The sequence below is a fragment of the Phyllobates terribilis genome, unplaced genomic scaffold (assembly GCF_046119375.1).
Source record: "Phyllobates terribilis strain yellow unplaced genomic scaffold, ASM4611937v1 Scaffold_2__4_contigs__length_985480577, whole genome shotgun sequence".
Taxonomy (NCBI): Eukaryota; Metazoa; Chordata; class Amphibia; order Anura; family Dendrobatidae; genus Phyllobates; species Phyllobates terribilis.
Window position 1 is genome coordinate 535,899,441 of NW_027362762.1, and position 25,627 is coordinate 535,925,067.

General features: G+C 44.8%; 1 protein-coding gene across 7 annotated transcripts in view; it reads right to left on the reverse strand.

Moving 5' to 3' along the window:
* The window catches only part of SYTL1 (synaptotagmin like 1), a 295,599-nt gene that overhangs the window by 72,941 nt on the left and 197,031 nt on the right, over positions 1 to 25,627 (reverse strand). For all 7 annotated transcript variants that reach the window (XM_073666184.1, XM_073666185.1, XM_073666188.1 and 4 more), the window contains 3 exons: positions 22,207 to 22,286; positions 22,005 to 22,112; positions 6,952 to 7,118 (listed from right to left, as the gene is read on the reverse strand). In XM_073666184.1, coding sequence (XP_073522285.1) covers positions 6,952 to 7,118; positions 22,005 to 22,112; positions 22,207 to 22,286 — 355 coding nt within the window. The remainder of the gene's footprint in view (positions 1 to 6,951; positions 7,119 to 22,004; positions 22,113 to 22,206; positions 22,287 to 25,627) is intronic.

Here is a 25,627-nt window from a genome sequence, read left to right on the forward strand (position 1 = left end):
TTATTAAAAAATATAATAGTGTTTTCGTGCACCGTCTCTTTAAAAAAGCCGGCCGGCAATTCAGCAGCGGTACCCGACAATTTATAACAGACAGAATAGAGCTTCACACATAGATTAGATAGATAGAAACATGTCAGTCACATATATATGAAGTACTGTGACAGTGTTGCTTACTGTACTTGTCATTTACTGCAAAGGATTTATTAAAAAAAATAATAGTGTTTTCATGCACCGTCTCTTTAAAAAAGCCGGCTGGCAATTCAGCATCTGTACCCGACAATTTAGAATAGAAGGAATAGATAATCACACATAGATTAGATAGATAGAAACATGTCAGCCACATATATACGAAGTACAGTGACAGTGTTGCTTACTGTACTTGTCATTTAGTGTAAAGGATTTATTAAAAAATATAATAGTGTTTTCGTGCACCGTCTCTTTAAAAAAGCCGGCCGGCAATTCAGCAGCGGTACCCGACAATTTATAACAGACAGAATAGAGCTTCACACATAGATTAGATAGATAGAAACATGTCAGTCACATATATAATAAGTACAGTGACAGTGTTGGTTACTGTACTTGTCATTTAGTATTAAAATAAAGGATTTATTATTAAAAAAAATTGGCGTGGGGTTCCCCGTAATTTTAGTCTCTAGCGGAGGTTAAGCAGACAGCTGGGGCAGATGTTTGAAGCCTGGGAAGGGGGTAATACCCACGGAGCTTCCCAGGCTACTAATATCAGCCCCCAGCTGAATACCTAGCCTTTACTAGCTATTAAAATGGAGGACCCCCCCAAAAAAAATGACGTGGGGTCCCCCCTAATTTAATAGCTAGCAAAGGCTAGGCAGACAGCTGGGGGCTGATATTAATAGCCCAGGAAGGGAGCCATGAATATTGGCCCCCTCCCAGGCTAGAAACACCAGCCGTCAGCCGCCCCAGAAATGGCGCATCCATAGGATGCGCCAATTCTGGCACTTAGCCTCGCTCTTCCACGCTGCCCTGGTGCGGTGGCAGGGGGTAATAGGGTTGGGGTTGATGTCAGCTTATAATGCCAGCTGACATCAAGCCCAGGTTAGTAATGGAGAGGCGTCTATAAGACACCCCCATTACTAGCCCCATAGTCAAAGTTAAAAAAAAAACACAAACACCCAGAATAAAGTCCTTTAATTGAAATAAAGACACAATTCTTTATTGTTCTAAATTAAACCATACTTACCATCACGCCCATTCCAGCTGAAGCCAACGATCTCCTGCAATAAAAGAAAAATAATAAAGCAACCTCATCCTTACCTTTCCATGGTTCCCAGGACAGCTTCAGCTCTGCTACATCGAGATGACAGGCTGGACCGCAGCAGAACGCTGCCATCCAGCCTGTCATCCCGCAGACACTGAGAAGCGCAGGCATGCTTGCGCTCCTCAGTGTCTGACTGTGACGGCATCCAGATGAGCCGACAATGAACTCGGCTCACCTCATGTACGTCACTGACAGCGTGGGAAAATTCTCCTGCACTCAGCGCTTCAGCGTGAGAATTTTCCCACGCTGTCAGTGACGTGCATGAGGTGAGCCGAGTTCATTGGACATGACCTCGGCTCATCTGGATGCCGTCACAGCCAGACACTGAGTAGCGCAAGCAAGCCTGCGCTTCTCAGTGTCTGCGGGATGACAGGCTGGATGGCAGCGTTCTGCTGCGGTCCAGCCTGTCATCTCGATGTAGCAGAGCTGAAGCTGTCGTGGGAGCCATGGAAAGGTAAGGATGATGTTGCTTTATTATTTTACTTTTATTGCAGGAGATCATTAGCTTCAGCTGGAATGGGCGTGGCGGTAAGTATGGTTTAATTTAGAACAATAAAGAATTGTGTGTTTATTTCAATTAAAGGACTTTTTTCTGGGTGTTTGTGTTTTTTTTAAATACTTTACTAGAAATTCATGGTGGTCATGTCTAATATTGGCGTGACCCCATGAATTTCGGGCTTAGGGCCAGCTGATAATGCCAAGCTGGCCTTAACCCCTTTATTACCCAGTGAGCCACCGCACCAGGGCCCTGGATGAGTTGGGTACAGCGCCAGAAGATGGCGCTTCTATGAACGCGCCATTTTCCGGGGCGGCTGCGGACTGCAATTTGCAGCGGGTGGGGCCCAGAAAGCTTGGGCCTCCCTGCGCTGCAGATTCCAGCCCCCAGCTGCCTAGTTGTACCTGGCTGGACACAAAAATAGGGCGAAGCTCCACGTATTTTTTTTTTAAATTCATGAAATTCATGGAATAATTAAGAAAAAAAGGGCTTCCCTATATTGTTGTGTCCGGCTAGGTACAAATAGGCAGCTGGTGGTTGGGAGCAGCCCGTTTCTGCCTGCTGTACCTGACTGGACACAAATATAGGGCGAAGCCCCACATCAATTTTTTTTTCATTATTTCATGAATTTCCTGAAATAATTTAAAAAAAATTGACGTGGGGCTTCGCCCTATATTTGTGTCCAGTCAGGTACAGCAGGCAGGAACGGGCTGCCCCCAACCACCAGCTGCCTATTTGTACCTGGCCAGACACAACAATATAGGGAAGCCCTTTTTTAAAAAAATTATTTCATGAAATAATTAAAAAAAAATTGACGTGGGGCTTCGCACTATATTTGTGTCCAGCCAGGTACAGCAGGCAGGGACGGGCTGCCCCCAACCACCAGCTGCCTATTTGTACCTGGTTGGACACAACAATATAGGGAAGCCCTTTTTTTCTTAATTATTCCATGAATTTCATGAAATAATTAAAAAAAAAAATGCGTGGGGCTTCGCCCTATTTTTGTGCCCAGCCAGGTACAACTAGGCAGCTGGGAGCTGGAATCCGCAGCGCAGGGAGGCCCAAGCTTTCTGGGCCCCACCCGCTGCAAATTGCAGTCCGCAGCCGCCCCGGAAAATGGCGCGTTCATAGAAGCGCCATCTTCTGGCGCTGTACCCAACTCATCCAGGGCCCTGGTGCGGTGGCTCACTGGGTAATAAAGGGGTTAAGGCCAGCTTGGCATTATCAGCTGGCCCTAAGCCCGAAATTCATGGGGTCACGCCAATATTAGACATGACCACCATGAATTTCTAGTAAAGTATTTAAAAAAACACAACACCCAGAATAAAGTCCTTTAATTGAAATAAACACACAATTCTTTATTGTTCTAAATTAAACCATACTTACCGTCACGCCCATTCCAGCTGAAGCCAATGTCTTCTGCAATAAAAGTAAAATAATTAAGCAACCTCATCCTTACCTTTCCATGGTTCCCACGACAGCTTCAGCTCTGCTACATCGAGATGACAGGCTGGACCGCAGCAGAACGCTGCCATCCAGCCTGTCATCCCGCGGACACTCAGAAGCGCAGGCATGCTTGCGCTCCTCAGTGTCTCGCTGTGACGGCATAAAGATGAGACAAGCTCATGTCCAATGAACTCGGCGCACCTCATGCATGTCACTGACAGCGTGGGAGAATTCTCCTGCACTCAGCACTTCAGCGTGAAAATTCTCCCACGCTGTCAGTGACGTACATGAGGTCAGCTGAGTTCATTGGACATGAATGAGCTCACCTCATGCACGTCACTGACAGCGTGGGAAAATTCTCACGCTGAAGGGCTGAGTGCAGGAGAATTTTCCCATGCTGTCAGTGACGTGCATGAGGTCAGCTCATTCATGTCCAATGATCTCAGCTCACCTCATGCACGTCACTGACAGCGTGGGAAAATTCTCCTGCACTCAGCGCTACAGCGTGAGAATTCTCCCACGCTGTCAGTGACGTGCATGAGGTCAGCTGAGTTCATTGGACATGAATGAGCTCACCTCATGCACGTCACTGACAGCGTGGGAAAATTCTCACGCTGAAGGGCTGAGTGCAGGAGAATTTTCCCATGCTGTCAGTGACGTGCATGAGGTCAGCTCATTCATGTCCAATGATCTCAGCTCACCTCATGCACGTCACTGACAGCGTGGGAAAATTCTCCTGCACTCAGCGCTACAGCGTGAGAATTCTCCCACGCTGTCAGTGACGTGCATGAGGTGAGCTCATTCATGTCCAATGAACTCAGCTGACCTCATGCACGTCACTGACAGCGTGGGAGAATTCTCACGCTGAAGTGCTGAGTGCAGGAGAATTCTCCCACGCTGTCAGTGACGTGCATGAGGTGCGCCGAGTTCATTGGACATGAACTCGTCTCATCTTTATGCCGTCACAGCCAGACACTGCAGAGCGCAAGCATGCCTGCGCTTCTCAGTGTCTGCGGGATGACAGGCTGGATGGCAGCATTCTGCTGCGGTCCAGCCTGTTATCTCGATGTAGCAGAGCTGAAGCTGTCGTGGGAACCATGGAAAGGTAAGGATGAGGTTGCTTTATTATTTTTCTTTTATTGCAGGAGATCGTTGGCTTCAGGTGGAATGGGCGTGACGGTAAGTATGGTTTAATTTAGAACAATAAAGGAATGTGTCTTTATTTCAATTAAAGGACTTTATTCTGGGTGTTTGTGTTTTCTTTTAACTTTGACTATGGGGTTAGTAATGGGGGTGTCTTATAGACGCCTCTCCATTACTAACCTGGGCTTGATGTCAGCTGGCATTATAAGCTGACATCAACCCCAACCCTATTACCCCCTGCCACCGCACCAGGGCAGCGTGGAAGAGCGAGGCTAAGTGCCAGAATTGGCGCATCCTATGGATGCGCCATTTCTGGGGCGGCTGACGGCTGGTGTTTCTAGCCTGGGAGGGGGCCAATATTCATGGCTCCCTTCCTGGGCTATTAATATCAGCCCCCAGCTGTCTGCCTAGCCTTTGCTAGCTATTAAATTAGGGGGGACCCCACGTCATTTTTTTTGGGGGGGTCCTCCATTTTAATAGCTAGTAAAGGCTAGGTATTCAGCTGGGGGCTGATATTAGTAGCCTGGGAAGCTCCGTGGGTATTACCCCCTTCCCAGGCTTCAAACATCTGCCCCAGCTGTCTGCTTAACCTCCGCTAGAGACTAAAATTACGGGGAACCCCACGCCAATTTTTTTTAATAATAAATCCTTTATTTTAATACTAAATGACAAGTACAGTAACCAACACTGTCACTGTACTTATTATATATGTGACTGACATGTTTCTATCTATCTAATCTATGTGTGAAGCTCTATTCTGTCTGTTATAAATTGTCGGGTACAGATGCTGAATTGCCGGCCGGCTTTTTTAAAGAGACAGTGCATGAAAACACTATTATTTTTTTTAATAAATCCTTTGCAGTAAATGACAAGTACAGTAAGCAACACTGTCACAGTACTTCATATATATGTGACTGACATGTTTCTATCTACCTAATCTATGTGTGATTCTCTATTCTTTCTGTTATAAATTGTCGGGTACAGATGCTGAATTGCCGGCTGGCTTTTTTAAAGAGATGGTGCATGAAAACACTATTATTTTTTTTAATAAATCCTTTGCAGTAAATGACAAGTACAGTAAGCAACACTGTCACAGTACTTCATATATATGTGACTGACATGTTTCTATCTATCTAATCTATGTGTGAAGCTCTATTCTGTCTGTTATAAATTGTCGGGTACCGCTGCTGAATTGCCGGCCGGCTTTTTTAAAGAGACGGTGCACGAAAACACTATTATTTTTTTTGATAAATCCTTTACACTAAATGACAAGTACAGTAAGCAACACTGTCACTGTGCTTCTTATATGTGTGACTGACATGTTTCTATCTATCTAATCTATGTGTGAAGCTCTATTCTTTCGGTTCTAAATTGTCGGGTACCGGTGTATGCCGCTGCTGAATTGCCGGCTTTTCATGTTTCACTGTGAGCACTGTTCCCATCGATTTGGGCAATCACTGTAATGCCACAACCACCATGGCTGTGGCATTACAGTGAGTGGCAGACAATCCCTGCATGATTGGTGCTCTAAATAGCGCCAGACATGCAGGACACGCTTTTGGTGCACGAACAGTTATCGAACATAACCTCGAACAGCCGAATTTTTTGCAAATCGTTCGGGTTCGTCGAACAACTCGAACACCACCCAAAACAGCTCGAATTTGAGATTGGCGAACAGTTCTAGTCGAACACCGCTCATCTCTAGTGATAAGTACCTCATTGTGTATGCACATTGTATATACAGAGCGTAGTGGGGGCGGGGGCAGCTTTCTCAGCTCTGCTTCATGCTAAATCTAAAAGCTCTGATTGTGCAGAACAGCTGCACCCATTAATGTAGGTTATACATGGTTGGATTCGGGGTCTCTTTGCCTACATCAGGCTGTTCTCAGATGAGGTAGCAAAAACCTGCTGACAGATTTCCTTTAAATGGAGCTTTCAGCAAATACTGCCTTCTATGGAGCTCCATAAACCTGCACCCAACATGTAATGGTCAATATCTGAGAAGAGTGTTTATGTGCGTCATGCAACACATCTAGGAAACCCCTGTGTACCTCTTAAAATTACATAAATAATTATTATACAGTATGTTTGTTAAAGCACAACGCTGGCTTTTTTATTTTTTTTTTATTTAACCCCTTGAGTGGAATCAGTCATGACTGTTCCTTGCCCGTAATAAAATACTTGTCAGCAGCCATCTCCTGTTCTTCCCGCTGATGCAGTCCCGTTCCACCATCTTGTGACAGCAGCTCCTGACTGCCCGGAAGTCAAAGCTAATGGTCAAAAGCTCTCAATGTAAGTCTATCAGAGCCTCATTCTATCGCTCATGGACTTACATTGAGAATCGACCTTTGGTTCGCCGAGCAAACTCTGCAGTGATCTGGCTATTTACAACTAGCAGAACAGGTCTGCAGTGGTGCTGAGAACAGCAGAAGACTGTGGCTGGTAAGTATTTTATTATAGACAGGGAACAAAAATTTGTGATGCTACTCCGGGGGTGAAATAAAAAAAAAAGCCGGAAACGTTCAGTGGTATATCCCCAAATGTGTCCCCTCTTTTCATTTACCCCACTTACGGATTAGATGACTGGCTATGTGCTGGCGACAGATCCCTGCATTGTATAACCAGGACCCTCAGCTCCTTTTTGGGTGAATCATGCTGAATAGAGAACTGGATCCAGCCATGAACTTCTAAAGAACGGAAGTCCCCTGCACTAAACAGGCTCATCATGCTGCCAGAAAGCTGTCAAAGGAAACATGGCATTCAATACACAACAAATATTGAAGTATATTCAAAGAAATCAAAACCACTATAACCAGAAAATGTGTTATGTGTTAAACTAACAAAATGCAGAAGCTTCAAAAACATTATTAAAAGCTCAGTGTTACATTGATTCGGTTGTGGAACCGGTTGTATGGCCATTTCTCCAGGTATTCAGCACGACAACACCAGGCTACATGTTGCTTGTGCTACTGTGAGCAGCCTGCATAGCCTAAACTTGCTACCATTACCTGCAACATCTCTGAATTTGTCTCACACTGAGCATATCTGGGACATTATTGGGAGGTAATTGCAAAAAGAAGAGCCAGCAGCAGATCTTGATGATTTGCGTGACCACGTGCTTTTAGTGTTGCAGAACAGTCCTCAAACAACCATTAATAACTTCAGAATAAATCAAGATGTTTTGAACATATTGTTTCCTTTTTTATCATTTGCACATTATTAACATGTCTATCTAGTGTGTGATTTCCATAAATCTGACTTTTCTGACTAAATACACAGTGCTATATAATATGATGATTGCAATATATCAAGAGGATAAAAATGTTGATGACGATGAGGAGTGCTTCTTTAAGGTCATATTTGGTCATGCCATTCACCTATTACCAGTGATTTGTCTGAAAAAAAACACCACCCTATATAAGCTCACAAAAAACATACAGTATATGAGGACAAACACATTAAGATTAGTGAAACTAGGATTAATGGCCCAAGCCTTGTAAATAAATTGTATTTAGAGGACTTGTGAACATCTCTTAAGTTCAGTGAACATTCACAAACTGCGAGGAAGCAAAGAGCTAATCCCATTATAAAATGGGGAGAATATGACTTATTAATAGTGTTGAGCGAACATGCTCGACACTGCTCGGTACTCGCCCGAGCATCACGCTACTCGGGATGTTCGGCAAGCACCGAGCATTTCCGGGTTACTCGGACGGGAGCTCGGGTCTCCGCCCGGCATGTTTGGAGCTCTTTACAGAGCCAATGAACATGCAGGGATTGCCAGCCAGTCACTGTAATGCTGCAGCCATGTTGGTTGTCGGCATTACAATGATTGGCTGGCCGCACAGCGTCACCTTGAGTATTTAAAACCGGGCGCCGCCATCTTGGACACAGTCGCTCCAGATCAGACAGTGTAGGGACAGCGCTGCTGATTTAGGGAGAGATATAAACTGCGAAATAGTTAGTGTAGGGTCTGTAAAGGCAGCCAGATCAAACAAACAGTCCTTCTCAGGACTAATATCCATCCCAGATATCAGGCAGGCAGGCAGGCTGTATAGGAGACGCAGTGGTTATACCAGCAAACGCTGCATTACAGTCCTGTGTGCTCCTGTTGCTGAAATTGCTGGACTTAGCTCCAGGTCTCGGGGGCCAGGAAAAAATCTTTTTTTTTTCATCTAAATCCTCTTTTTTTTTTTCCTCCTTCACACTGTACAAATACCCATCTTATTAACCTTTTGGTGTCCCCCCCCCCCAAAAAAAAAAGTGTGTCTGTGACAGTTCAGACACAAATATATTTTTTTAAAAGAGTCTGGTGTAGGCCAGAGAAATAGAAGTTTGGTTTTGCAGTTCCACGGTTCAAACCTCTGTATTAAAAAAGTCTGGTATACACCAGTAAATTATAACTGTGGTTTTGCCGTTCCACGGTAAAAAATCTCTATTATCCTGCTTTTGGCATTTTTTTCCGTAAAAAAAAAACTGTAATAGTGTCTCCCTGATTGTTCAGACACAAATATATTTGTTGAAAATAGTCTGGTGTAGGCCAGAGAAATAGAAGTGTGGTTTTGCAGTTCCACGGTTCAAACCTCGGTATTATCCACTTTTGGGCCATTTTTACCTAAAAAAAACTGCTTGAGTGTGTCGCTCACTGTTCCGCTGCAAATATATCAATTTAAAAAAGTCTGGTATACGCTAGTAAATTATAACTGTGGTTTTGCCGTTCCACGGTAAAAAATCTCTATTATCCAGCCTTTGGTATTTTTTCCGTAAAGAAAAACAGTAATAATGTCTCCTGATTGTTCAGACACCAATATATCTGTTTAAAAGAGTCTGGTGTACACCAGTAAATTATAACTGTGGTTTTGCCGTTCCACGGTAAAAAATCTCTATTATCCTGCTTTTGGCATTTTTTGCCGTAAAGAAAAACAGTAATAGTGTCTCCTGATTGTTCAGACACAGATATATCTGTTTAAAAGAGTCTGGTATACACCAGTAAATTATAACTGTGGTTTTGCCGTTCCACGGTGAAAAATCACTATTATCCTGCTTTTGCCATTTTTTGCCGTAAAGAAAAACAGTAATTGTGTCTCCTGATTGTTCAGACACAAATATATCTGTTGAAAATAGTCTGGTGTAGGCCCGAGAAATACAATTGTGGTTTTGCAGTTCCACGGGTCAAATCTCTGTATTATCCTGCTTTTGACATTTTTTGCCGTAAAGAAAAACAGTAATAGTGTCTCCTGATTGTTCAGACACAAATATATCTGTTTAAAAGAGTCTGGTATACACCAGTAAATTATATCTGTGGTTTTGCCGTCCCACGGTAACAAATCTCTATTATCCAGCTTTTGGTATTTTTTCCGTAAAGAAAAACAGTAATAGTGTCTCCTGATTTTTCAGACACCAATATATCTGTTTAAAAGAGTCTGGTATACACCAAAAAATTATAACTGTGGTTTTGCCGTTCCACGGTAAAAAATCTCTATTATCCTGCTTTTGGCATTTTTTGCCATAAAAAAAAAAATGTAATAGTGTCTCCCTGATTGTTCAGACACAAATATATTTGTTGAAAATAGTCTGGTGTAGGCCAGAGAAATAGAAGTGTGGTTTTGCAGTTCCATGGTTCAAACCTCGGTATTATCCACTTTTGGGCTATTTTTACCTAAAAAAAAAACAGTTTGAGTGTGTCGCTCACTGTTCAGCCGCAAATATATCTATTTAAAATTGTCTGGTATACCCCAGTAAACAATAACTGTGGTTTTGCCATTCCACGGTAAAAAATCTCTATTATTCAGCTTTTGGTATTTTTCTGTAAAGAAAAATAGTAATAGTTTCTCTCTGATTGTTCAGATTGTTTAAAAGAGTCGGGTGTAGGCCAGAGAAATAGAACTGTGGTTTTCCTCATCCACGGTTCTAATCTACTTTTTATTACCCTTTTTCCATTGATAGTGCGAGTGTAAGCTATTTTACTTCCTTTACAATGGGCAAGGCGCATGGCAAGGGACGTGGAACTGGACGTTCTGGTGATGGGGCGTGCAGAGGACGGGGCCGTGGCCAAGGTGAAAATGTGCCACAACCAACAGCCACATCTTCTCGCTCCCACTTCTTGACCGAATTACTAGGGAAGCACACTACAACACCAGTATTGCGAACTGATCAGTGTGAACAGGTTATTAATTGGATAGCAGATAATACTTCCAGTTACCTGGGCACCACCACCTCCGGTCTGTCTTCCACACGGTCAAATCTTAGTAGCCGTGAGTCTCGACCGCATACTCCTCCTCACCCTGATGCTCCTTCCTCCCACCATGCCGAGTGTCGTCAGACAGCAACTGATCCCACACTTGGACACTCTGAAGAGCTGTTCACTGGTCCATTTCCACATTTGTGCCCCTCGCCTGCTCCGCTAGAAGTGGTGGAAGAGGAGATCCCATGTAGCGATGCCCAAATATTTGAACAGCCATGGCCACAGGAAGTCGACGCTGGAAATTTGTCACAAGAGGTGGACGATGACTAGACACACAGGAAGTGAGGAGGAGGATCGTGGTGCGCAAGTGGAAGAGGAGGAGGTGGTGGATGATCTAGTAACTGACCCAACGTGGCAGGAGGACATGCAGAGCGAGGCCAGCAGCACACAGGGTGAGGGAGGCAGAGTACCCCAACAGGCAGGAAGAAGCAGTGTGGTGGCCGCACATAGAAGGCAGGCAACAGTTCCCCATAACACCAACACGAGGGACATTGCCAGTACAACCTGTAGGTCTTCCAGAGTCTGGAATTTTTTTAAAGACTCTGCTGATAACCCCAAAAAGGCCATTTGTACCATCTGCCATGCCAGCATCAGCAGGGGTGACAAAACTATCAGCCTGACCACCACCAGCATGATCAGGCAGCAAAGCACCCAACTTTGTGGGGTGAACCCCAGGGTCCACGACCAGTGTCAGCGGGTGTCACCACTGTTCTTCCGCTGTTGTGCGTGCAATAGAACCCCCTGTTGTGTGTGCAAGGCAATCCCCTGTCCATACTGCATGCAAAGATGCCCACTCCTCTCAGTCTTCACTTGTTATTAGTGTTGAGCATTCCGATACTGTAATATCGGGTATCGGCCGATATTCGCGGTATCGGAATTCCGATACTTAATTCCGATACTTTTACAATATCGAATACCGGAATCGGAAGTTCCCATAATGCCTGCGCTCTGCAGTGTCTGTGAAGGATGACAAGTTGGATGGCAGCGCGATCCAGCCTGTCATCAGAATGCCATCCCAGCGGGGGAGAATTCTCCTGATTGTTTAAAAGCCGGCGCGCGGTAAAAAGCCGCCGGCTTTTAAACAATCACACAGCCCCATACTGCTTCCCCGCAGCCTCCCACCCCGATCCTCCGCTCCCCTCACCACCTCCAATCCCAATCGTAAATTAGGACCGGGCGGGGAGCGCAGCACCAAGGAGCGGGGAGCGAAGAACCCGGGCGGGGAAGCCGGCAGTGAAAAGACTTCACCGCCGGCTTTCCCGTTCTGTGCTGCGCTTTCCCGCCTGTTATTTCAAATGAACAGCTGAGGTATCAGGTGATGCCGATCAGCTGTTCATTTGAAGTAGCCGCGGTGCTCTCAGAGGGTTCATGTGAGTTCATGCTTGACTGCATGAACTCACATGAACTTTCCCACGGCCGCACAGGTCAGCCTCACCTCCCAGACCCGTCATGATTAGTGTGTGTGTGGGTGTGTGTGCGGGGTGTGTGTGCAGGTGTGTGTGCGGGGTGTGTGTGCGGGGTGTGTGTGCGGGTGTGTGTGCGGGGTGTGTGTGCGGGTGTGTGTGCGGGGTGTGTGTGCGGGGTGTGTGTGCGGGGTGTGTGTGCGGGGTGTGTGTGCGGGGTGTGTGCGCGTGGGTGTGCGCGGGGGTGTGTGCGGGGGTGTGTGCGGGGGTGTGTGCGGGGTGTGTGTGCGGGGTGTGTGTGCGGGGTGTCTGTGCGATGTTTGTGCGGGTGTGTGTGCGTGCAGGCAGACATAGGCCGATGTGACACTACTACTCCCATCGGCCTATGTCTGTCCCCCGTCCACTCGTGCCAGCAGGATCAGCTCGATGGGAGCAGTAGTTCCCATCAGCCTGATCCTGCTATATAAATTGCCCTACTGTGTCCCCAATAAATGTTAAATACATGTCATTGGTGGCCAGTGGTTACCTAAAAGAAATTAGTTCATACATTACCTGTCCCCGCCGATCGCCACCTAAAATAAAGTAAAAAATAAAAAACTACACCTATACTCACCTAGACACCTAATTCCCCGAAGCCATCGATCTGCTGTAATAAAATATAAAATAATAAACCACAACCTTATCCTTACCCCTCCGGAGTAGTCCACGAGTGTCCCACGAAGATCTCCAGTTCAGAGCAGCCACATAGAATGTGACCGCTCTGAACCGCTGCCGCCGCTAGAATGACGGGGCCGTAAGGGTTCACCGGAGTTCAGGCAGCGCTGCTCCAGTTAGCTCCTTTACGGCCCTGCTGTATCGTGAGAAATTCCCACGGTACAGCAGTGCCGTAAAGGAGGTCTCCGGAGCTGCGCTGCCTGAATGCACTCCGGTGACCTCAGTCAGTGGCTCCCGCTGCCGGGAGCGGACGTGTTCCCGGCAGCGTGAGCTTACAGCAGCCATGCACAGCTGTCACCATCTCCAGATGTGACAGCTGTGCATGGGAGATCAGAACAGGAACGTGGACAGGTAACTATTATTTTTAGTAAACTAAGAATTAAATAAAATGGTGTGTTTTATTTCAAATGAATTATTTTTTTCTGGGTGTAGTGTGTTTTTTCTTTTTAACACTTTGTAGGTTAGTAATGGGGGTGTCTTATAGACGCCCATCATTACTAACCTGGGCTTCATGGCAGCTGTCGCTGACATGAACCCCACCACTATTACCCCCTGCCACCGCACCAGGGCAGCGTGGAAGAGCGAGGCTAAGTGCCAGAATTGGCGCATCCTATGGATGCGCCATTTCTGGGGCGGCTGACGGCTGGTGTTTCTAGCCTGGGAGGGGGCCATTATTCATGGCACCCTTCCTGGGCTATTAATATCAGCCCCCAGCTGTCTGCCTAGCCTTTGCTAGCTATTAAAATAGGGGGGACCCCACGTCATTTTTTTTCGGGGGGTCCCCCATTTTAATAGCTAGTAAAGGCTAGGTATTCAGCTGGGGGCTGATATTAGTAGCCTGGGAAGCTCCGTGGGTTTTACCCCCTTCCCAGGCTTCAAACATCTGCCCCAGCCGTCTGCTTAACCTCCGCTAGAGACTAAAATTATGGGGGATCACACGGCATTTTTTTTTTAAATAAATCCTTTATTTTAACACTAAATGACATTTGAGGAGTTAATAAAGATGCAGTCCCTAAATTATTATTTATTTTTTAATTAATTTTTCCCAAAACTTTTGACGTGGGCTTCGCCATATTTTTGTATGCCAGCCAGGTACAGCATCCAGCTTCTATGAACGCGCCATTTTCCGGGGCGGCTGCGGACTGCAATTTTCAGCGGGAGGGGGGGGCAGAAAGCTTGGGCCTCCCTGCGCTGCAGATTCCATCCCCCAGCTGCCTAGTTGTACCTGGCTGGACACAAAAATAGGGAGAAGCTCCACGTTTTTTTTTTTTTTAATTATTTCATGAAATTCATGGAATAATTAAGAAAAAAAGGGCTTCCCTATATTGTTGTGTCCAACCAGGTACAAATAGGCAGCTGGTGGTTGGGGGCAGCCCGTTCCTGCCTGCTGTACCTGGCTGGACACAAATATAGTGCAAAGCCCCACGTCAATTTTTTTTTAATTATTTCAGGAAATTCATGAAATAATTAAAAAAAAATTATGTGGGGCTTCGATTACACACAGCCCAGCCTCATCTCATCCCAACATGCATTGGGGGACAATGGCGGAGAGGAGGAAGAGGAGGAAGAACAGGAGCTTGTATCATGCGATGTAGACGGTAGTACCTGTACAACTGTCATACCGTCGGTTCAGCGTGGGTGGCCTGAGGACAGGGGGGAGGAGCAGAAGGAGGAGGAGAGCATGGTCAGTTGTCATCTTGGTGAGGACACGGAAGTTTTGCCCGTTACCAGTCTGGCACACATGGCTGACTTTATGTTACGCTGCCTTAACAGTGACCCTCGCGTTGTCAAAATGTTGGGTGACAGTCATTACTGGTTGGTGACACTTTTAGACCCCCGCTACAAGGAGAACTTTCACTCTCTTATTCCTGAGGTGGAGAGGTCTCCAAAAATGGGGCAGTACCAGAAGGCCCTTGCTGCAGAACTGTTAAAAAAATTCCCATCTGAACACGCTAATGGCAGAGGTCACAGTTCGTTGCCCAACCAAGGCGTACATGCGAGAGAGACGCAACTCCAATCCAGCAGAGGCAGGGGAACACGGTCAACGTTCTGGGACAGTTTTCTCAGACCCTCCCTTCGGACAGACCCTGAGGCACGGGGTACTCTCACAAGGAGTGGAAAGTTTCAAAAGATGGTGAGGGAGTACCTTGCCGACCGTACCAGCATCCTCCGTGATTCCTCAGTGCCTTTTAATTATTGGGTATCCAAGCTGGACACTTGGAATGAATTCGCTCTGTACGCCTTGGAGGTCCTGGCCTGCCCTGCCGCTAGCGTGTTATCGGAGCATGTTTTTAGTGCCGCTGGGGGAATTATAACTGATAAGCGCACTCGCCTGTCAACTGACAATGCTGACAAGCTGACCCTTATCAAAATGAACAAGGGCTGTATTGGGCCAGACTTCTCATCACCACCAAATGACAGCAGAGTAACATAAAGTCAAATCCACTGTGTTATTTCGGGAGGTGTATTCACATGCACCTCTTCACACCCACACATGGGTATATGCTTCCTCATTTAGGCTGTTTTATGTTCTTCTCCTTATTCTCCTTATGCTTGGAAGGCATAAGCAAAGACTGTGGGAGACCCACTCACCAATAATGGGAATAATATTTTTAAGATGCTGTACTGTATGGCTCTTGTAAGGGGCATTAAAACAGTCTTGCTAAGCTACTGCGACCTCCACCACTTTTCCAAGGGGCATTAAAACTGTCTTGTTAAGCTACTGGGACTTCCACGTCTCTTCCGAGGGGCATTAAAAGCATCTTGTTAAACCACTCTGAACTCCACAGCTCTTCCAAGGGGCATTGAAATGTTGTTTTTAATTAACTCTAACCTCCACGACTCTTCGAACGGGCATTGCATTTCCTCCTAATTTTTGGCAGCTTTTGCTTGGAAGGCATAAGCAAATATTATGGGAGACCCACTCACCAATAATGGGAATAATGTTTGTAATATGCTGTACTGCATGGCTCTTGTAAGGGGCATTGCAAGTTCCTCTGTCCTAATTTTTGGCGGCCTTTGCTTGGAAGGCATAAGCAAAGACTATGGGAGACCCACTCCCCAATAATGGGAATAATGTTTGTAATATGCTGTAGTGCATGGCTCTTGTAAGGGGCATTGCAAGTTTCTCCATCCTAATTTTTGGCAGCTTTTGCTTGGAAGGCATAAGCAAAGACTATGGGAGACCCACTCCCCAATAATGGGAATAATGTTTTTAAGATGCTGTACTGTATGGCTCCTGTAAGGGGCATTAAAACCGTCTTGTTAAGCTACTGCGACCTCAACCACTTTTCCAAGGGGCATTCAAACCGTCTTGTTAAGCTACTGTGACCTCCACCACTTTTCCAAGGGACATTAAAACCATCTTGTTAAGTTACTGTGACCTCCACGTCTCTTCCGAGGGCCATTAAAACCGTCTTGTTAAGCTACTGTGACCTCCACCACTTTTCCAAGGGGCATTCAAACCATCTTGTTAAGCTACTGTGACCTCCACCACTTTTCCAAGGGGCATTAAAACCGTCTTGTTAAGCTACTGCGACCTCCACGTCTCTTCCAACGGGCATTGCATTTCCTCCTAATTTTAGTCAGCTTTTGCTTTTCAATGCATAGGCGAACACTAAGGGAGACCCACTCCCAATAATGGGTAGAAGGTTTTTAGTATGCTGTAATCCACGTCTGTTTCAAGGGGCATTGCAGTTCCTCATAATTTTTGGAAAGCCTTCCATTCACTGCTTAGGCTAACAGTGCACAGGAGACCCAGCTGCTATAAATGGAAAAAATGGTTTAGTTAAGGCCCTCTGACCTCCATGTCACTTCCAAGGGGCATTGGAATGCCTCGAAATTTTTGGTAGGCATTGCACTCACTGTATGCCTTATAACTGTGTAGCCGAACCGCTCCTTTTGGTACAGAAACATATCCTACAAGACATGTGTGGTTGACTGGCCTGATATTGATGTGAATGGTCCCTGTTCCTCCTGCTCTTTCTCCTTTGCCACCACCTCATCCATCATTTATCACCTGAAGCTTTGTTTTAACAGGAGTCATAGAACTGGGATAGTAGCAGGAAAACATCCAGCAATCCTCGGAGGTGGTAGGATACGCGCCAAAACGCTGACCACCTCAGGCCTAGCCGCTACTACATACATGCGCTTGCATTCCAAGAAAACAAAGCAGATGCTAACTTCTATCATCATCATCATACTCCTCACCTTGGCACTCTCAACTCCCCTGATGGAGAAGCCAGGGCCCACTGGAGGAGTCTGGTTCTCTGGTGGGCTCGTCCAATGCTGCCCTAAAGCAGGCCAGGCTAAGAAAAGTGTGTGGGAAGGTGACAGGAAAAATAGGGGCGGCTGGGGACCGTTTATGGACACCCGGCAGCCGGGCGGCTGGGGACTGAGTATGGATACCAGGCCGCCGAAGCAGCCATGAGGTAGTGGCCAGCTTTGGCCTCCTCCAAACTAAAAGGCCCCATTTCAAGTACAAGCTAGCAGTATGGCATTGCAGCCTGGGGGTGGGTGGGTGGCAGGCTGCACACTTACGCTTGCATTAAAAGAAAGTGTGTGGGAAGGTGACAGGAGAAATAGGGGCGGCTGGGGACCGTTTATGGACACCCGGCCACCCCCAGAAGGCTGGGGACCGTGTGTGGACACCCGGCCGCGGGGCGGCTGGGGACCGAGTATGGACACCCGGACGCCCTCTGGAGCCTGGGGACCGAGCGTGGACACCCGGCCGCCGGGCGGCTGGGGACTGAGTATGGATACCTCGCTGCTGAAGCAGCCATGAGATAGTGGCCAGCTTCGGCCTCCTCCAAACTAAAAGGCCCCATTTCAAGTGAAAGCTAGCAGTATGGTATTGCAGCCTGCCGGTGGGTGGGTGGTTGGCTGCATATTTGCACTTGCATTGCAAGGAATGGGGGAGGTACAATTGAACACTGCCCAGGGACAAGGACTTGCACGGGGATAGTTGCAAGTCTGCATCTTTTGATGCGGCAAGGATCACTTCTGATGGGCACACTTTTAGGCAGTGTCCTGGGAGTCAGAGATGCTTCCAGGGGTCTTCCCCATGCTGTTCCCATGTTTTTTCAGCACTGTATGCATGTGTCACACAGCACATGGCCAGATAAGGTTGTAAAATGTTAAAATGACATTTCCCGGTGAATGCATTTGTCACGGTTGAAAGCAATACAAAAGTGCAAAAACGCATGAAAAATCCTACTTGTGAACATAGCCCAAGGTGTGGAGGAGTATTTTTGTTTTTGGTTATTTATTTTACCTTATACACAAGTCTTTACCTTGGAAAGGAACTTCCTTAACATATTTCACAGGAAAGCACTTTCAGTTTCGTTTTTGAACATTTTATTGTGAGCCCGTAAAAGTGGCTTAATACCTCTGACCACGTTGTTGACAGCAGTGACCTGGGGGTCAGAAATGCTTCCAGGGGCGATCCCCATGCTGCCCCCATGTCTTTTGAGCACTGTCACTATCGTTTTGGGCACTTTTTAGGCTTTCTACAGACTGCCGGGGGTGCCGCCGCAAAAATGCTCGGGTCTCCCATAGACTAACATTGGGCTCGTTGCTCGGGTCGAGCACCCGAGTATCACGGTGAGCTCGGCCCGAGCTTCGAGCACCCGAGCATTTTAGTTCTCGCTCAACACTACTTATTAATACTACTTTTTTGCGTACTATAGATGTATTTTGTAGATTAGATGCAATATAGAGAAATAAAGGACCATTTTGCTCACTGTGTATGCTATATAAAGTTAATTTTCCCTGTTTTTTTAAGTACAAAAATATCTTCATTTTTAAAAAGAGTACATATCCTTGGTTGTGTTGACTATGTGTTATCAAATGACAATTTACTTAGCATTTTGTACATTAAGTATAATAGTGCCATGTTTTGTCCTTCAAAAGTTCAGCAAGACGTTATAAAATTTATTGAGGATGATGGCAGAAATAGATTTGTGTGTAGAATATTACTCAATTCGCCTCAATCTGGAGGTCTAGCACTGTCTGACTTGGGAAACTACCATGATGCCATATATGCTGCCCAGCTTTTGAGAATATTTTCTCAATACCTGATTTCTAGATCTCATAAGCAACACATGGCCCTAATTATCTTAAGGCTCAAATTAAGCATTTTGTATCTCTTTTCTGAAGACCCATAGAGACATTAACTCATTCTAAAGAGGAGACATATTGTTTGTGATCCCAAATGAGCGATCTATGATTAAATGACCTAAAAGCCAAATTACCTTGTATGCTTAAATGGGAATCAAATATCAGCGAGTCTTCAGAGATTGTAGAATAGTAATATAAATTCTATTATTAATACTTCCTTAACAGAAGCAGGTCTAAAAGACCTTAGAAGGTACATTCATGGTATTAGTCCACATAGCTAAATGTACTACTAGCATCTCTCCTTTATGTTTTATAGGATGTATGAATTTTGTATGGTGGACTTGCCCTAAAGTATGAAGATTTTGGATCCGAGTTGGTAAAGTAATTTCTACAGCTACCAATTATAACTTTAAAAAAAGTCTCCTTAAAGCGTTCCTGTCAGCAGGATTATGCTTAGTAAACCACACACATTGTCAGGTGGGCGCCATTACACTGAGTAAAATGATACCTTTGTTGATGAAATCTGTCCAGTGGTTCTTTTATAATCTTTACTTTCATTTCTGACATAATGATATGCATGTGCTCTGGTGCACTGCTTATGTATTCATTTATTCATATCTCTGCCTTCTGACAGGTCACTGTGCTTTCAGTGACCTGCCTACTATTTTAAATACTGCAAGCAGTATTTAAAATAGTAGGCAGGTCACTGAAAGCACAGTGACCTGTCAGAAGGCAGAAATATGAATACATGAATACATAAGCAGAGCACCAGAGCACAGGGAACTAGTCTGATTGCCGTATGGAGTCAGGAAGGAATTTTTTTCCCCAATGTGGAGCTTGGTGTTTGCCACATGGGCTTTTTTTGCCTTCCTCTGGATCAACATGTTAGGCTATGGGTTGATCTAGATGGACTTAGTCTTCCTTCAACCTTAAAAACTATGTTACTATGTAATTGTAAGCAATATCTTTTTGCCACAAAACGTTTTCATCTTCACTATTGACTCAAATGATTTTGTTATGTTATAACAGTTTATCTTACATTTTATTACGGAAAACAATAAAACCTTTGAAATATAAGGTAAAGTTGAGAAGACCTGTTCCGCCTTGTTGTAACTGTGTGTTGTAATCTCAGGGCAAAAAGTTTAGCCTTATCACAAAGAGAATGATGGAGAAATGAATGGAGACTTATGTACAGTACAGACCGAAAGTTTGGACACACCTTCTCATTTAAAGATTTTTCTGTATTTTCATGACTATGAAAATTGTACATTCACACTGAAGGCATCAAAACTATGAATTAACACATGTGGAATTATATACTTAACAAAAAAGTGTGAAACAACTGAAAATATGTCTTATATTCTAGGTTCTTCAAAGTAGCCAGCTTTTGCTTTGATGACTGCTTTGCACACTCTTGGCTTTCTCTTGATGAGCTTCAAGAGGTAGTCACTGGAAATGGTCTTCCAACAATCTTGAAGGAGTTCCCAGAAATGCTTAACACTTGTTGGCCCTTTTGTCTTCACTCTGCGGTCCAGCTCACCCCAAACCATCTCGATTGGGTTCCGGTCTGGTGACTGTGGAGGCCAGGTCATCTGGCGTAGCACCCCATCACTCTCCTCCTTGTTCAAATAGCCCTTACACAGCCTGGAGGTGTGTTTGGGGTCATTGTCCTGTTGAAAAATAAATGATGGTCCAACTAAACGCAAACCGGATGGAATAACATGCCGCTGCAAGATGCTGTGGTAGCCATGCTGGTTCAGTATGCCTTTAATTTTGAATAAATCCCCAACAGTGTCACCAGCAAAGCACCCCCACACCATCACACCTCCTCCTCAATGCTTCACGGAGGGAACCAGGCATGTAGAGTCCATCTGTTCACCTTTTCTGCGTCGCACAAAGACACGGTGTTTGGAACCAAAGATCTCAAATTTGGACTCATCAGACCAAAGCACAGATTTCCACTGGTCTAATGTCCATTCCTTGTGTTCTTTAGCCCAAACAAGTCTCTTCTGCTTGTTGCTTGTCATTAGCAGTGGTGTCCTAGCAGCTATTTTACCATGAAGGCCTGCTGCACAAAGTCTCCTCTTAATAGTTGTTGAAGAGATGTGTCTGCTGCTAGAACTCTGTGTGGCATTGACCTGGTCTCTAATCTGAGCTGCTGTTAACCTGTGATTTCTGAGGCTGGTGACTCGGATAAACTTATCCTCAGAAGCAGAGGTGACTCTTGGTCTTCCTTTCCTGGGGCGGTCCTCATGTGAGACAGTTTCTTTGTAGTGCTTGATGGTCTTTGCAATTGCACTTGGGAACACTTTCAAAGTTTTCCCAATTTTTTCGGACTGACTGACCTTCATTTCTTAAAGTAATGATGGCCACTCGTTTTTCTTTACTTAGCTGCTTTTTTCTTGCCATAATACAAATTCTAACAGTCTATTCAGTAGGACTATCAGCTGTGTATCCACCAGACTTCTGCACAACACAACTGATGGTCCCAACCCCATTTGTAAGGCAATAAAACCCACTTATTAAACCTGACAGGGCACACCTGTGAAGTGAAAACCATTTCCGGTGACTACCTCTTGAAGCTCATCAAGAGAATGCCAAGAGTGTGCTAAGCAGTCATCAAAGCAAAAGGTGGCTATTTTGAAGAACCTAGAATATAAGACATATTTTCAGTTGTTTCACACTTTTTTGTTAAGTATATAATTCCACATGTGTTAATTCATAGTTTTGATGCCTTCAGTGTGAATGTACAATTTTCATAGTCATGAAAATACAGAAAAAGCTTTAAATGAGAAGGTGTGTCCAAACTTTTGGTCTGTACTGTATATGTGCAGCCACTTCTCCACTTATACTCCACCTGGAGACAACAGCCAAGAACTTGTTCTCGATGTAGGTGGGACCCTAATATGCCAGAAATGTATGGCATATCCCCAGAATATGCTAACTGTGAGGAAAATAATCTTTGTTCTGGTAAGTGTATTTTTAATACTGGACAATGGCAAGCAATAAAGCAACATAATGGTTTGAAAGTGCCATACCCTAGTACTGATACATTAGTTGTACCTTCTCCCACAGTCTGTTTAAACTGCTGCAATTTAAAATAATGAAAACCGTAAAAACTAAAAAGTTGTGAAGACATCTTCTTACAGATTTATTGCCCAGAGTTGGCACAGATGGGCTGTAGTTTAGGTTTCTATGTCCACTTTCACCTACTTGGCTCTTACTAACAGTCAAGTCATTTTCGGTATGGTTTTCCTGAAAAGATAGATATATTAAACAGTGGTACCTATTATTTAGCATGTGCTTACTACGAAAGAATACCTGATTTTCAGTGTTTTAGTCATATTACCTCCCCAGTTGACGATAAGTCTATCTCTTCCATTCCCAGATCTCCAACACTAGGTATGCGACGATGCAGTGGAACAATATCTTGGAGTAAAAATAAAATGATGTAAGATTAACAAAGAGGATACTATAACTTATTGGTACTTAATTGCCAAGCAAGCTTTAAGCTAGCCAAACATCTAAGATATGACTGATCAAATACATTGGGGACATTCCTAATCTTAATTGCCAGCTTTGTAGCAGATATGTTTCAATGCTGCTAACAGAGGTCTAAGGAGGACTGTTGTGGAGAGCTCTAGCAGGTAACAGGCCATTTGATGCTCCCTTGAAAAAAAGGTATGCAAAGTAGCTTTCCTCCACAATGGATAAAGTTGTCTTGTGTCACCTGCTAGAAGTAGGTATCCTTTAAGTCAATGTTCATCTTCAGATGGCTGTTTTTTTCTTTTTTAAGAAGACTTTGGTTTGGCTAAATATACACAGGTGGAAAGGCTTTTAAAAGTTTTAGAGAACCTCCAATAGGTGGCACTAGAGAGGCAGCCTTTTTCAGTGGTAGAGCTAATTTACATGCAATATCACTGACAGTGTAGACCATTGTGGCATTTTCTATTTGGCTTCCTATGCACAAATTAAAAAAAAAAAAAAAAAGAACATCAACATGTTTTTCAGGTCAGATTGAGCTATAAATGGCCAATGTTTCAAAAGTATTGGGACACCTACACATTACACCTACAGGAACTTTTATCACACACTATTCTAAATCCACAGGCATTTATATAGAGTCCCCTTTTTACAGGTCCAAAAACAGCTTCCATTCTTCTGGAAAGGCTTTCAACAAGACTTTGGAGTGTGTCTGTATAAATGTAAACCTGTAAACCTGCCTAAAGAAGGAGCACCTGTGCTATGAAAGCTTGCAAATATATTTTTTCTGGTTAGCCAATAAAAGTATAACTCCGAGAATACTTTTGTCATTTTTTGGCATAAACATATTTACATCGATTTTCCTGGCTAGCAGGGTACCACAATATAATTTTTTATTGTAGATCATGAGTATGAGCTACACTTCCCTTGAGAAAGCAGCGCATTGTCAGTGTGAAACGCGCGTCGGGAAGCTATACTGCGGTCCCGCACACTGGCCTAAGTGGCTTTGGGACACCATCTTGTGGGTGAGTTTAGTTTTACTTTCTGCCATGACATTCATTGACCTTTGGTTGATTGTCCAGGCTTTAGGGGAAATATGAGAATTGTCTCTTGTGCTCTTATTATGACCACAAGAGTCTAAATTAGTTATATTTTTTAGGCTGACTTCCTACCACTGATGAGACGATTTCTGACTACCTGCTCCACATTTTACATGGGTTATTTTAATCCAATTCCTAGCTGGTCAGTACTTAGGGGTTATTTTTGCACTGTTCTACTGCAAACGGAATTTATACTGTCCAATGTTATTTGTACTTACCGTATTTGCCGACGTATAAGATGACTTTTTTGCCCTGAAAAACATGCCTCCAAGTGGGGGGGTCGTCTTATACGCCAGGTGCACTTCAGTTGGGATGCGCCGGGTAGATGCCGGGGCCCTGAGCAGGCGGGGGGGCCTACTTGCGGTTGGGCACCCCGCCGGGCTATGGGGGGAGGAGAGCGGTGTCAGCGCCCGCCCTTCTCCCCCGCTTGGTCAGTGCCCCGGCAGCCGGATACTTACCTCTCCCCGTGCCTCCGCAGATCCTCTGTCTTCCTGCTGTGCACTCCCTGTGACGTCTCAGGTCAGAGGGTGCGGTGACGTCTTTACACCGCGACCTCCCCTGAGCCGTCACAGGCAGCGCAGAGCCGAAAGACGCCGGCGACGCTGGAGTCCAGACCAGAGCAGCGGCAGCAGGTGAGGAGGAGTGAGGTGAGCATTGGATTTTTTTTTTTTTATGTATGGAGGCATGGGGCATAATATGGGGGGTGACATCCTGCATGGGGCATAATATGGGGGGTGACATCCTGCATGGGGCATTATATGGGGGGGTAACAGCTTGCATGGGGCATAATATGGGAGTGACATCCTGCATGGGGCATTATATGGGAGGGGGTGAGTATATAACAAACTCTATATTTTGAGTGGAAATGTTGGGGGGTTGTCTTATACGCCCAGTCGTCTTATACGCCGGCAAATACGGTACTTGTTATTAATAAAGATTTTGTTATACTTTTACTAAAAACGCTCCAAGTTTCTCCGACCTCTTTTCTGTGTTTGATAGAGTCGTATTGGGCACACTTATACTTATGTATGTTGATGCGTCCGATTTAACATGTTTTTGGGAATTTTTCTAATCATGAGTATGTCATTAGAAATTTTTGCCCATTCATCCTGAAGAACATTTGTGAGGTCAGACACTAATGTTGGACTAGAGGGCCAGTCTCGCAATCTCCATTCTAGCTTATCCAAATGGTGTTTGATTAGGTTAAGGTCAGCGCTCAGACGCTTGCCTTTGTGTTTGGTGATATAAGAGTGACTCACGGGTCTCAGCTGCAGGGCTGGGCTACTGCCCTTTGCTCTGGTCCACGCCAGGTTTCACAAGTTGCCCAGTAAACTCCAGTGACATCATCACCCAAGGCCTTTTAAGGTCAACTCTGAAACCCATATGTGTCTGAGTATTCAGTACGCTTTGTTTAAGTGTGCTTTGGTATTTTTATCACAAACAAGTTCTCACATCTGGCAATAATCTTTGCAAATTCCTGTGGTTTCTTCAATCTGCATTTCCTTTCAGGTTCAGACTCACTGCTAACTATTTATCTGCTGTAACCGTAACAAACTTCTTTGGAGTTGTTCACATTACAAAGACTGCTTCAACATCTTCTTTACAAACCAGTTTGCCTGTTCATCAGAGCTGCCAGCAGCTATCCATTTGTTTGCTAATTAACCATTCATTTGCTGTAATAATAACGAACTCTGCTATGGAGATGTTCACACTACAAATGCTGCTGCAAGTCCTGGCCTCATTATACATCTAGAGTTCTTGTGCATGTCCACTCTCCTAGCTCTGTGTATTCTGGTGCTTCCTGCTCCATTTGTCTGCCTGCTATCCTGGTCCTCACTGTTCCATGTGCAAGTCCTACAGTTAAATTATAATAATAATAATAATGTTGTTTCTACTTGAGCTGTATGATTAGTAGCATGGTTATAATATAAAAATGTTCCTACTTATGTGAAAAACACTACTCCGACCCACAGGAGCGGTACAGCATCCTGGCCAAGACACAGAGTCATCCTTATAAACCAGACCATTCTCTTTTCATTAATGCTCCACAGTATGATGAGGTTAGAGCAGATATTTCTGAAACCACATGCTTGCTCTTTTACAGTCCGGGATCAGAACGCCTTTGTCATGCTCTGTGAGCAAAAGTGTATACACTCACCAAGCTTAATGTGCATGATCAAGATCTAT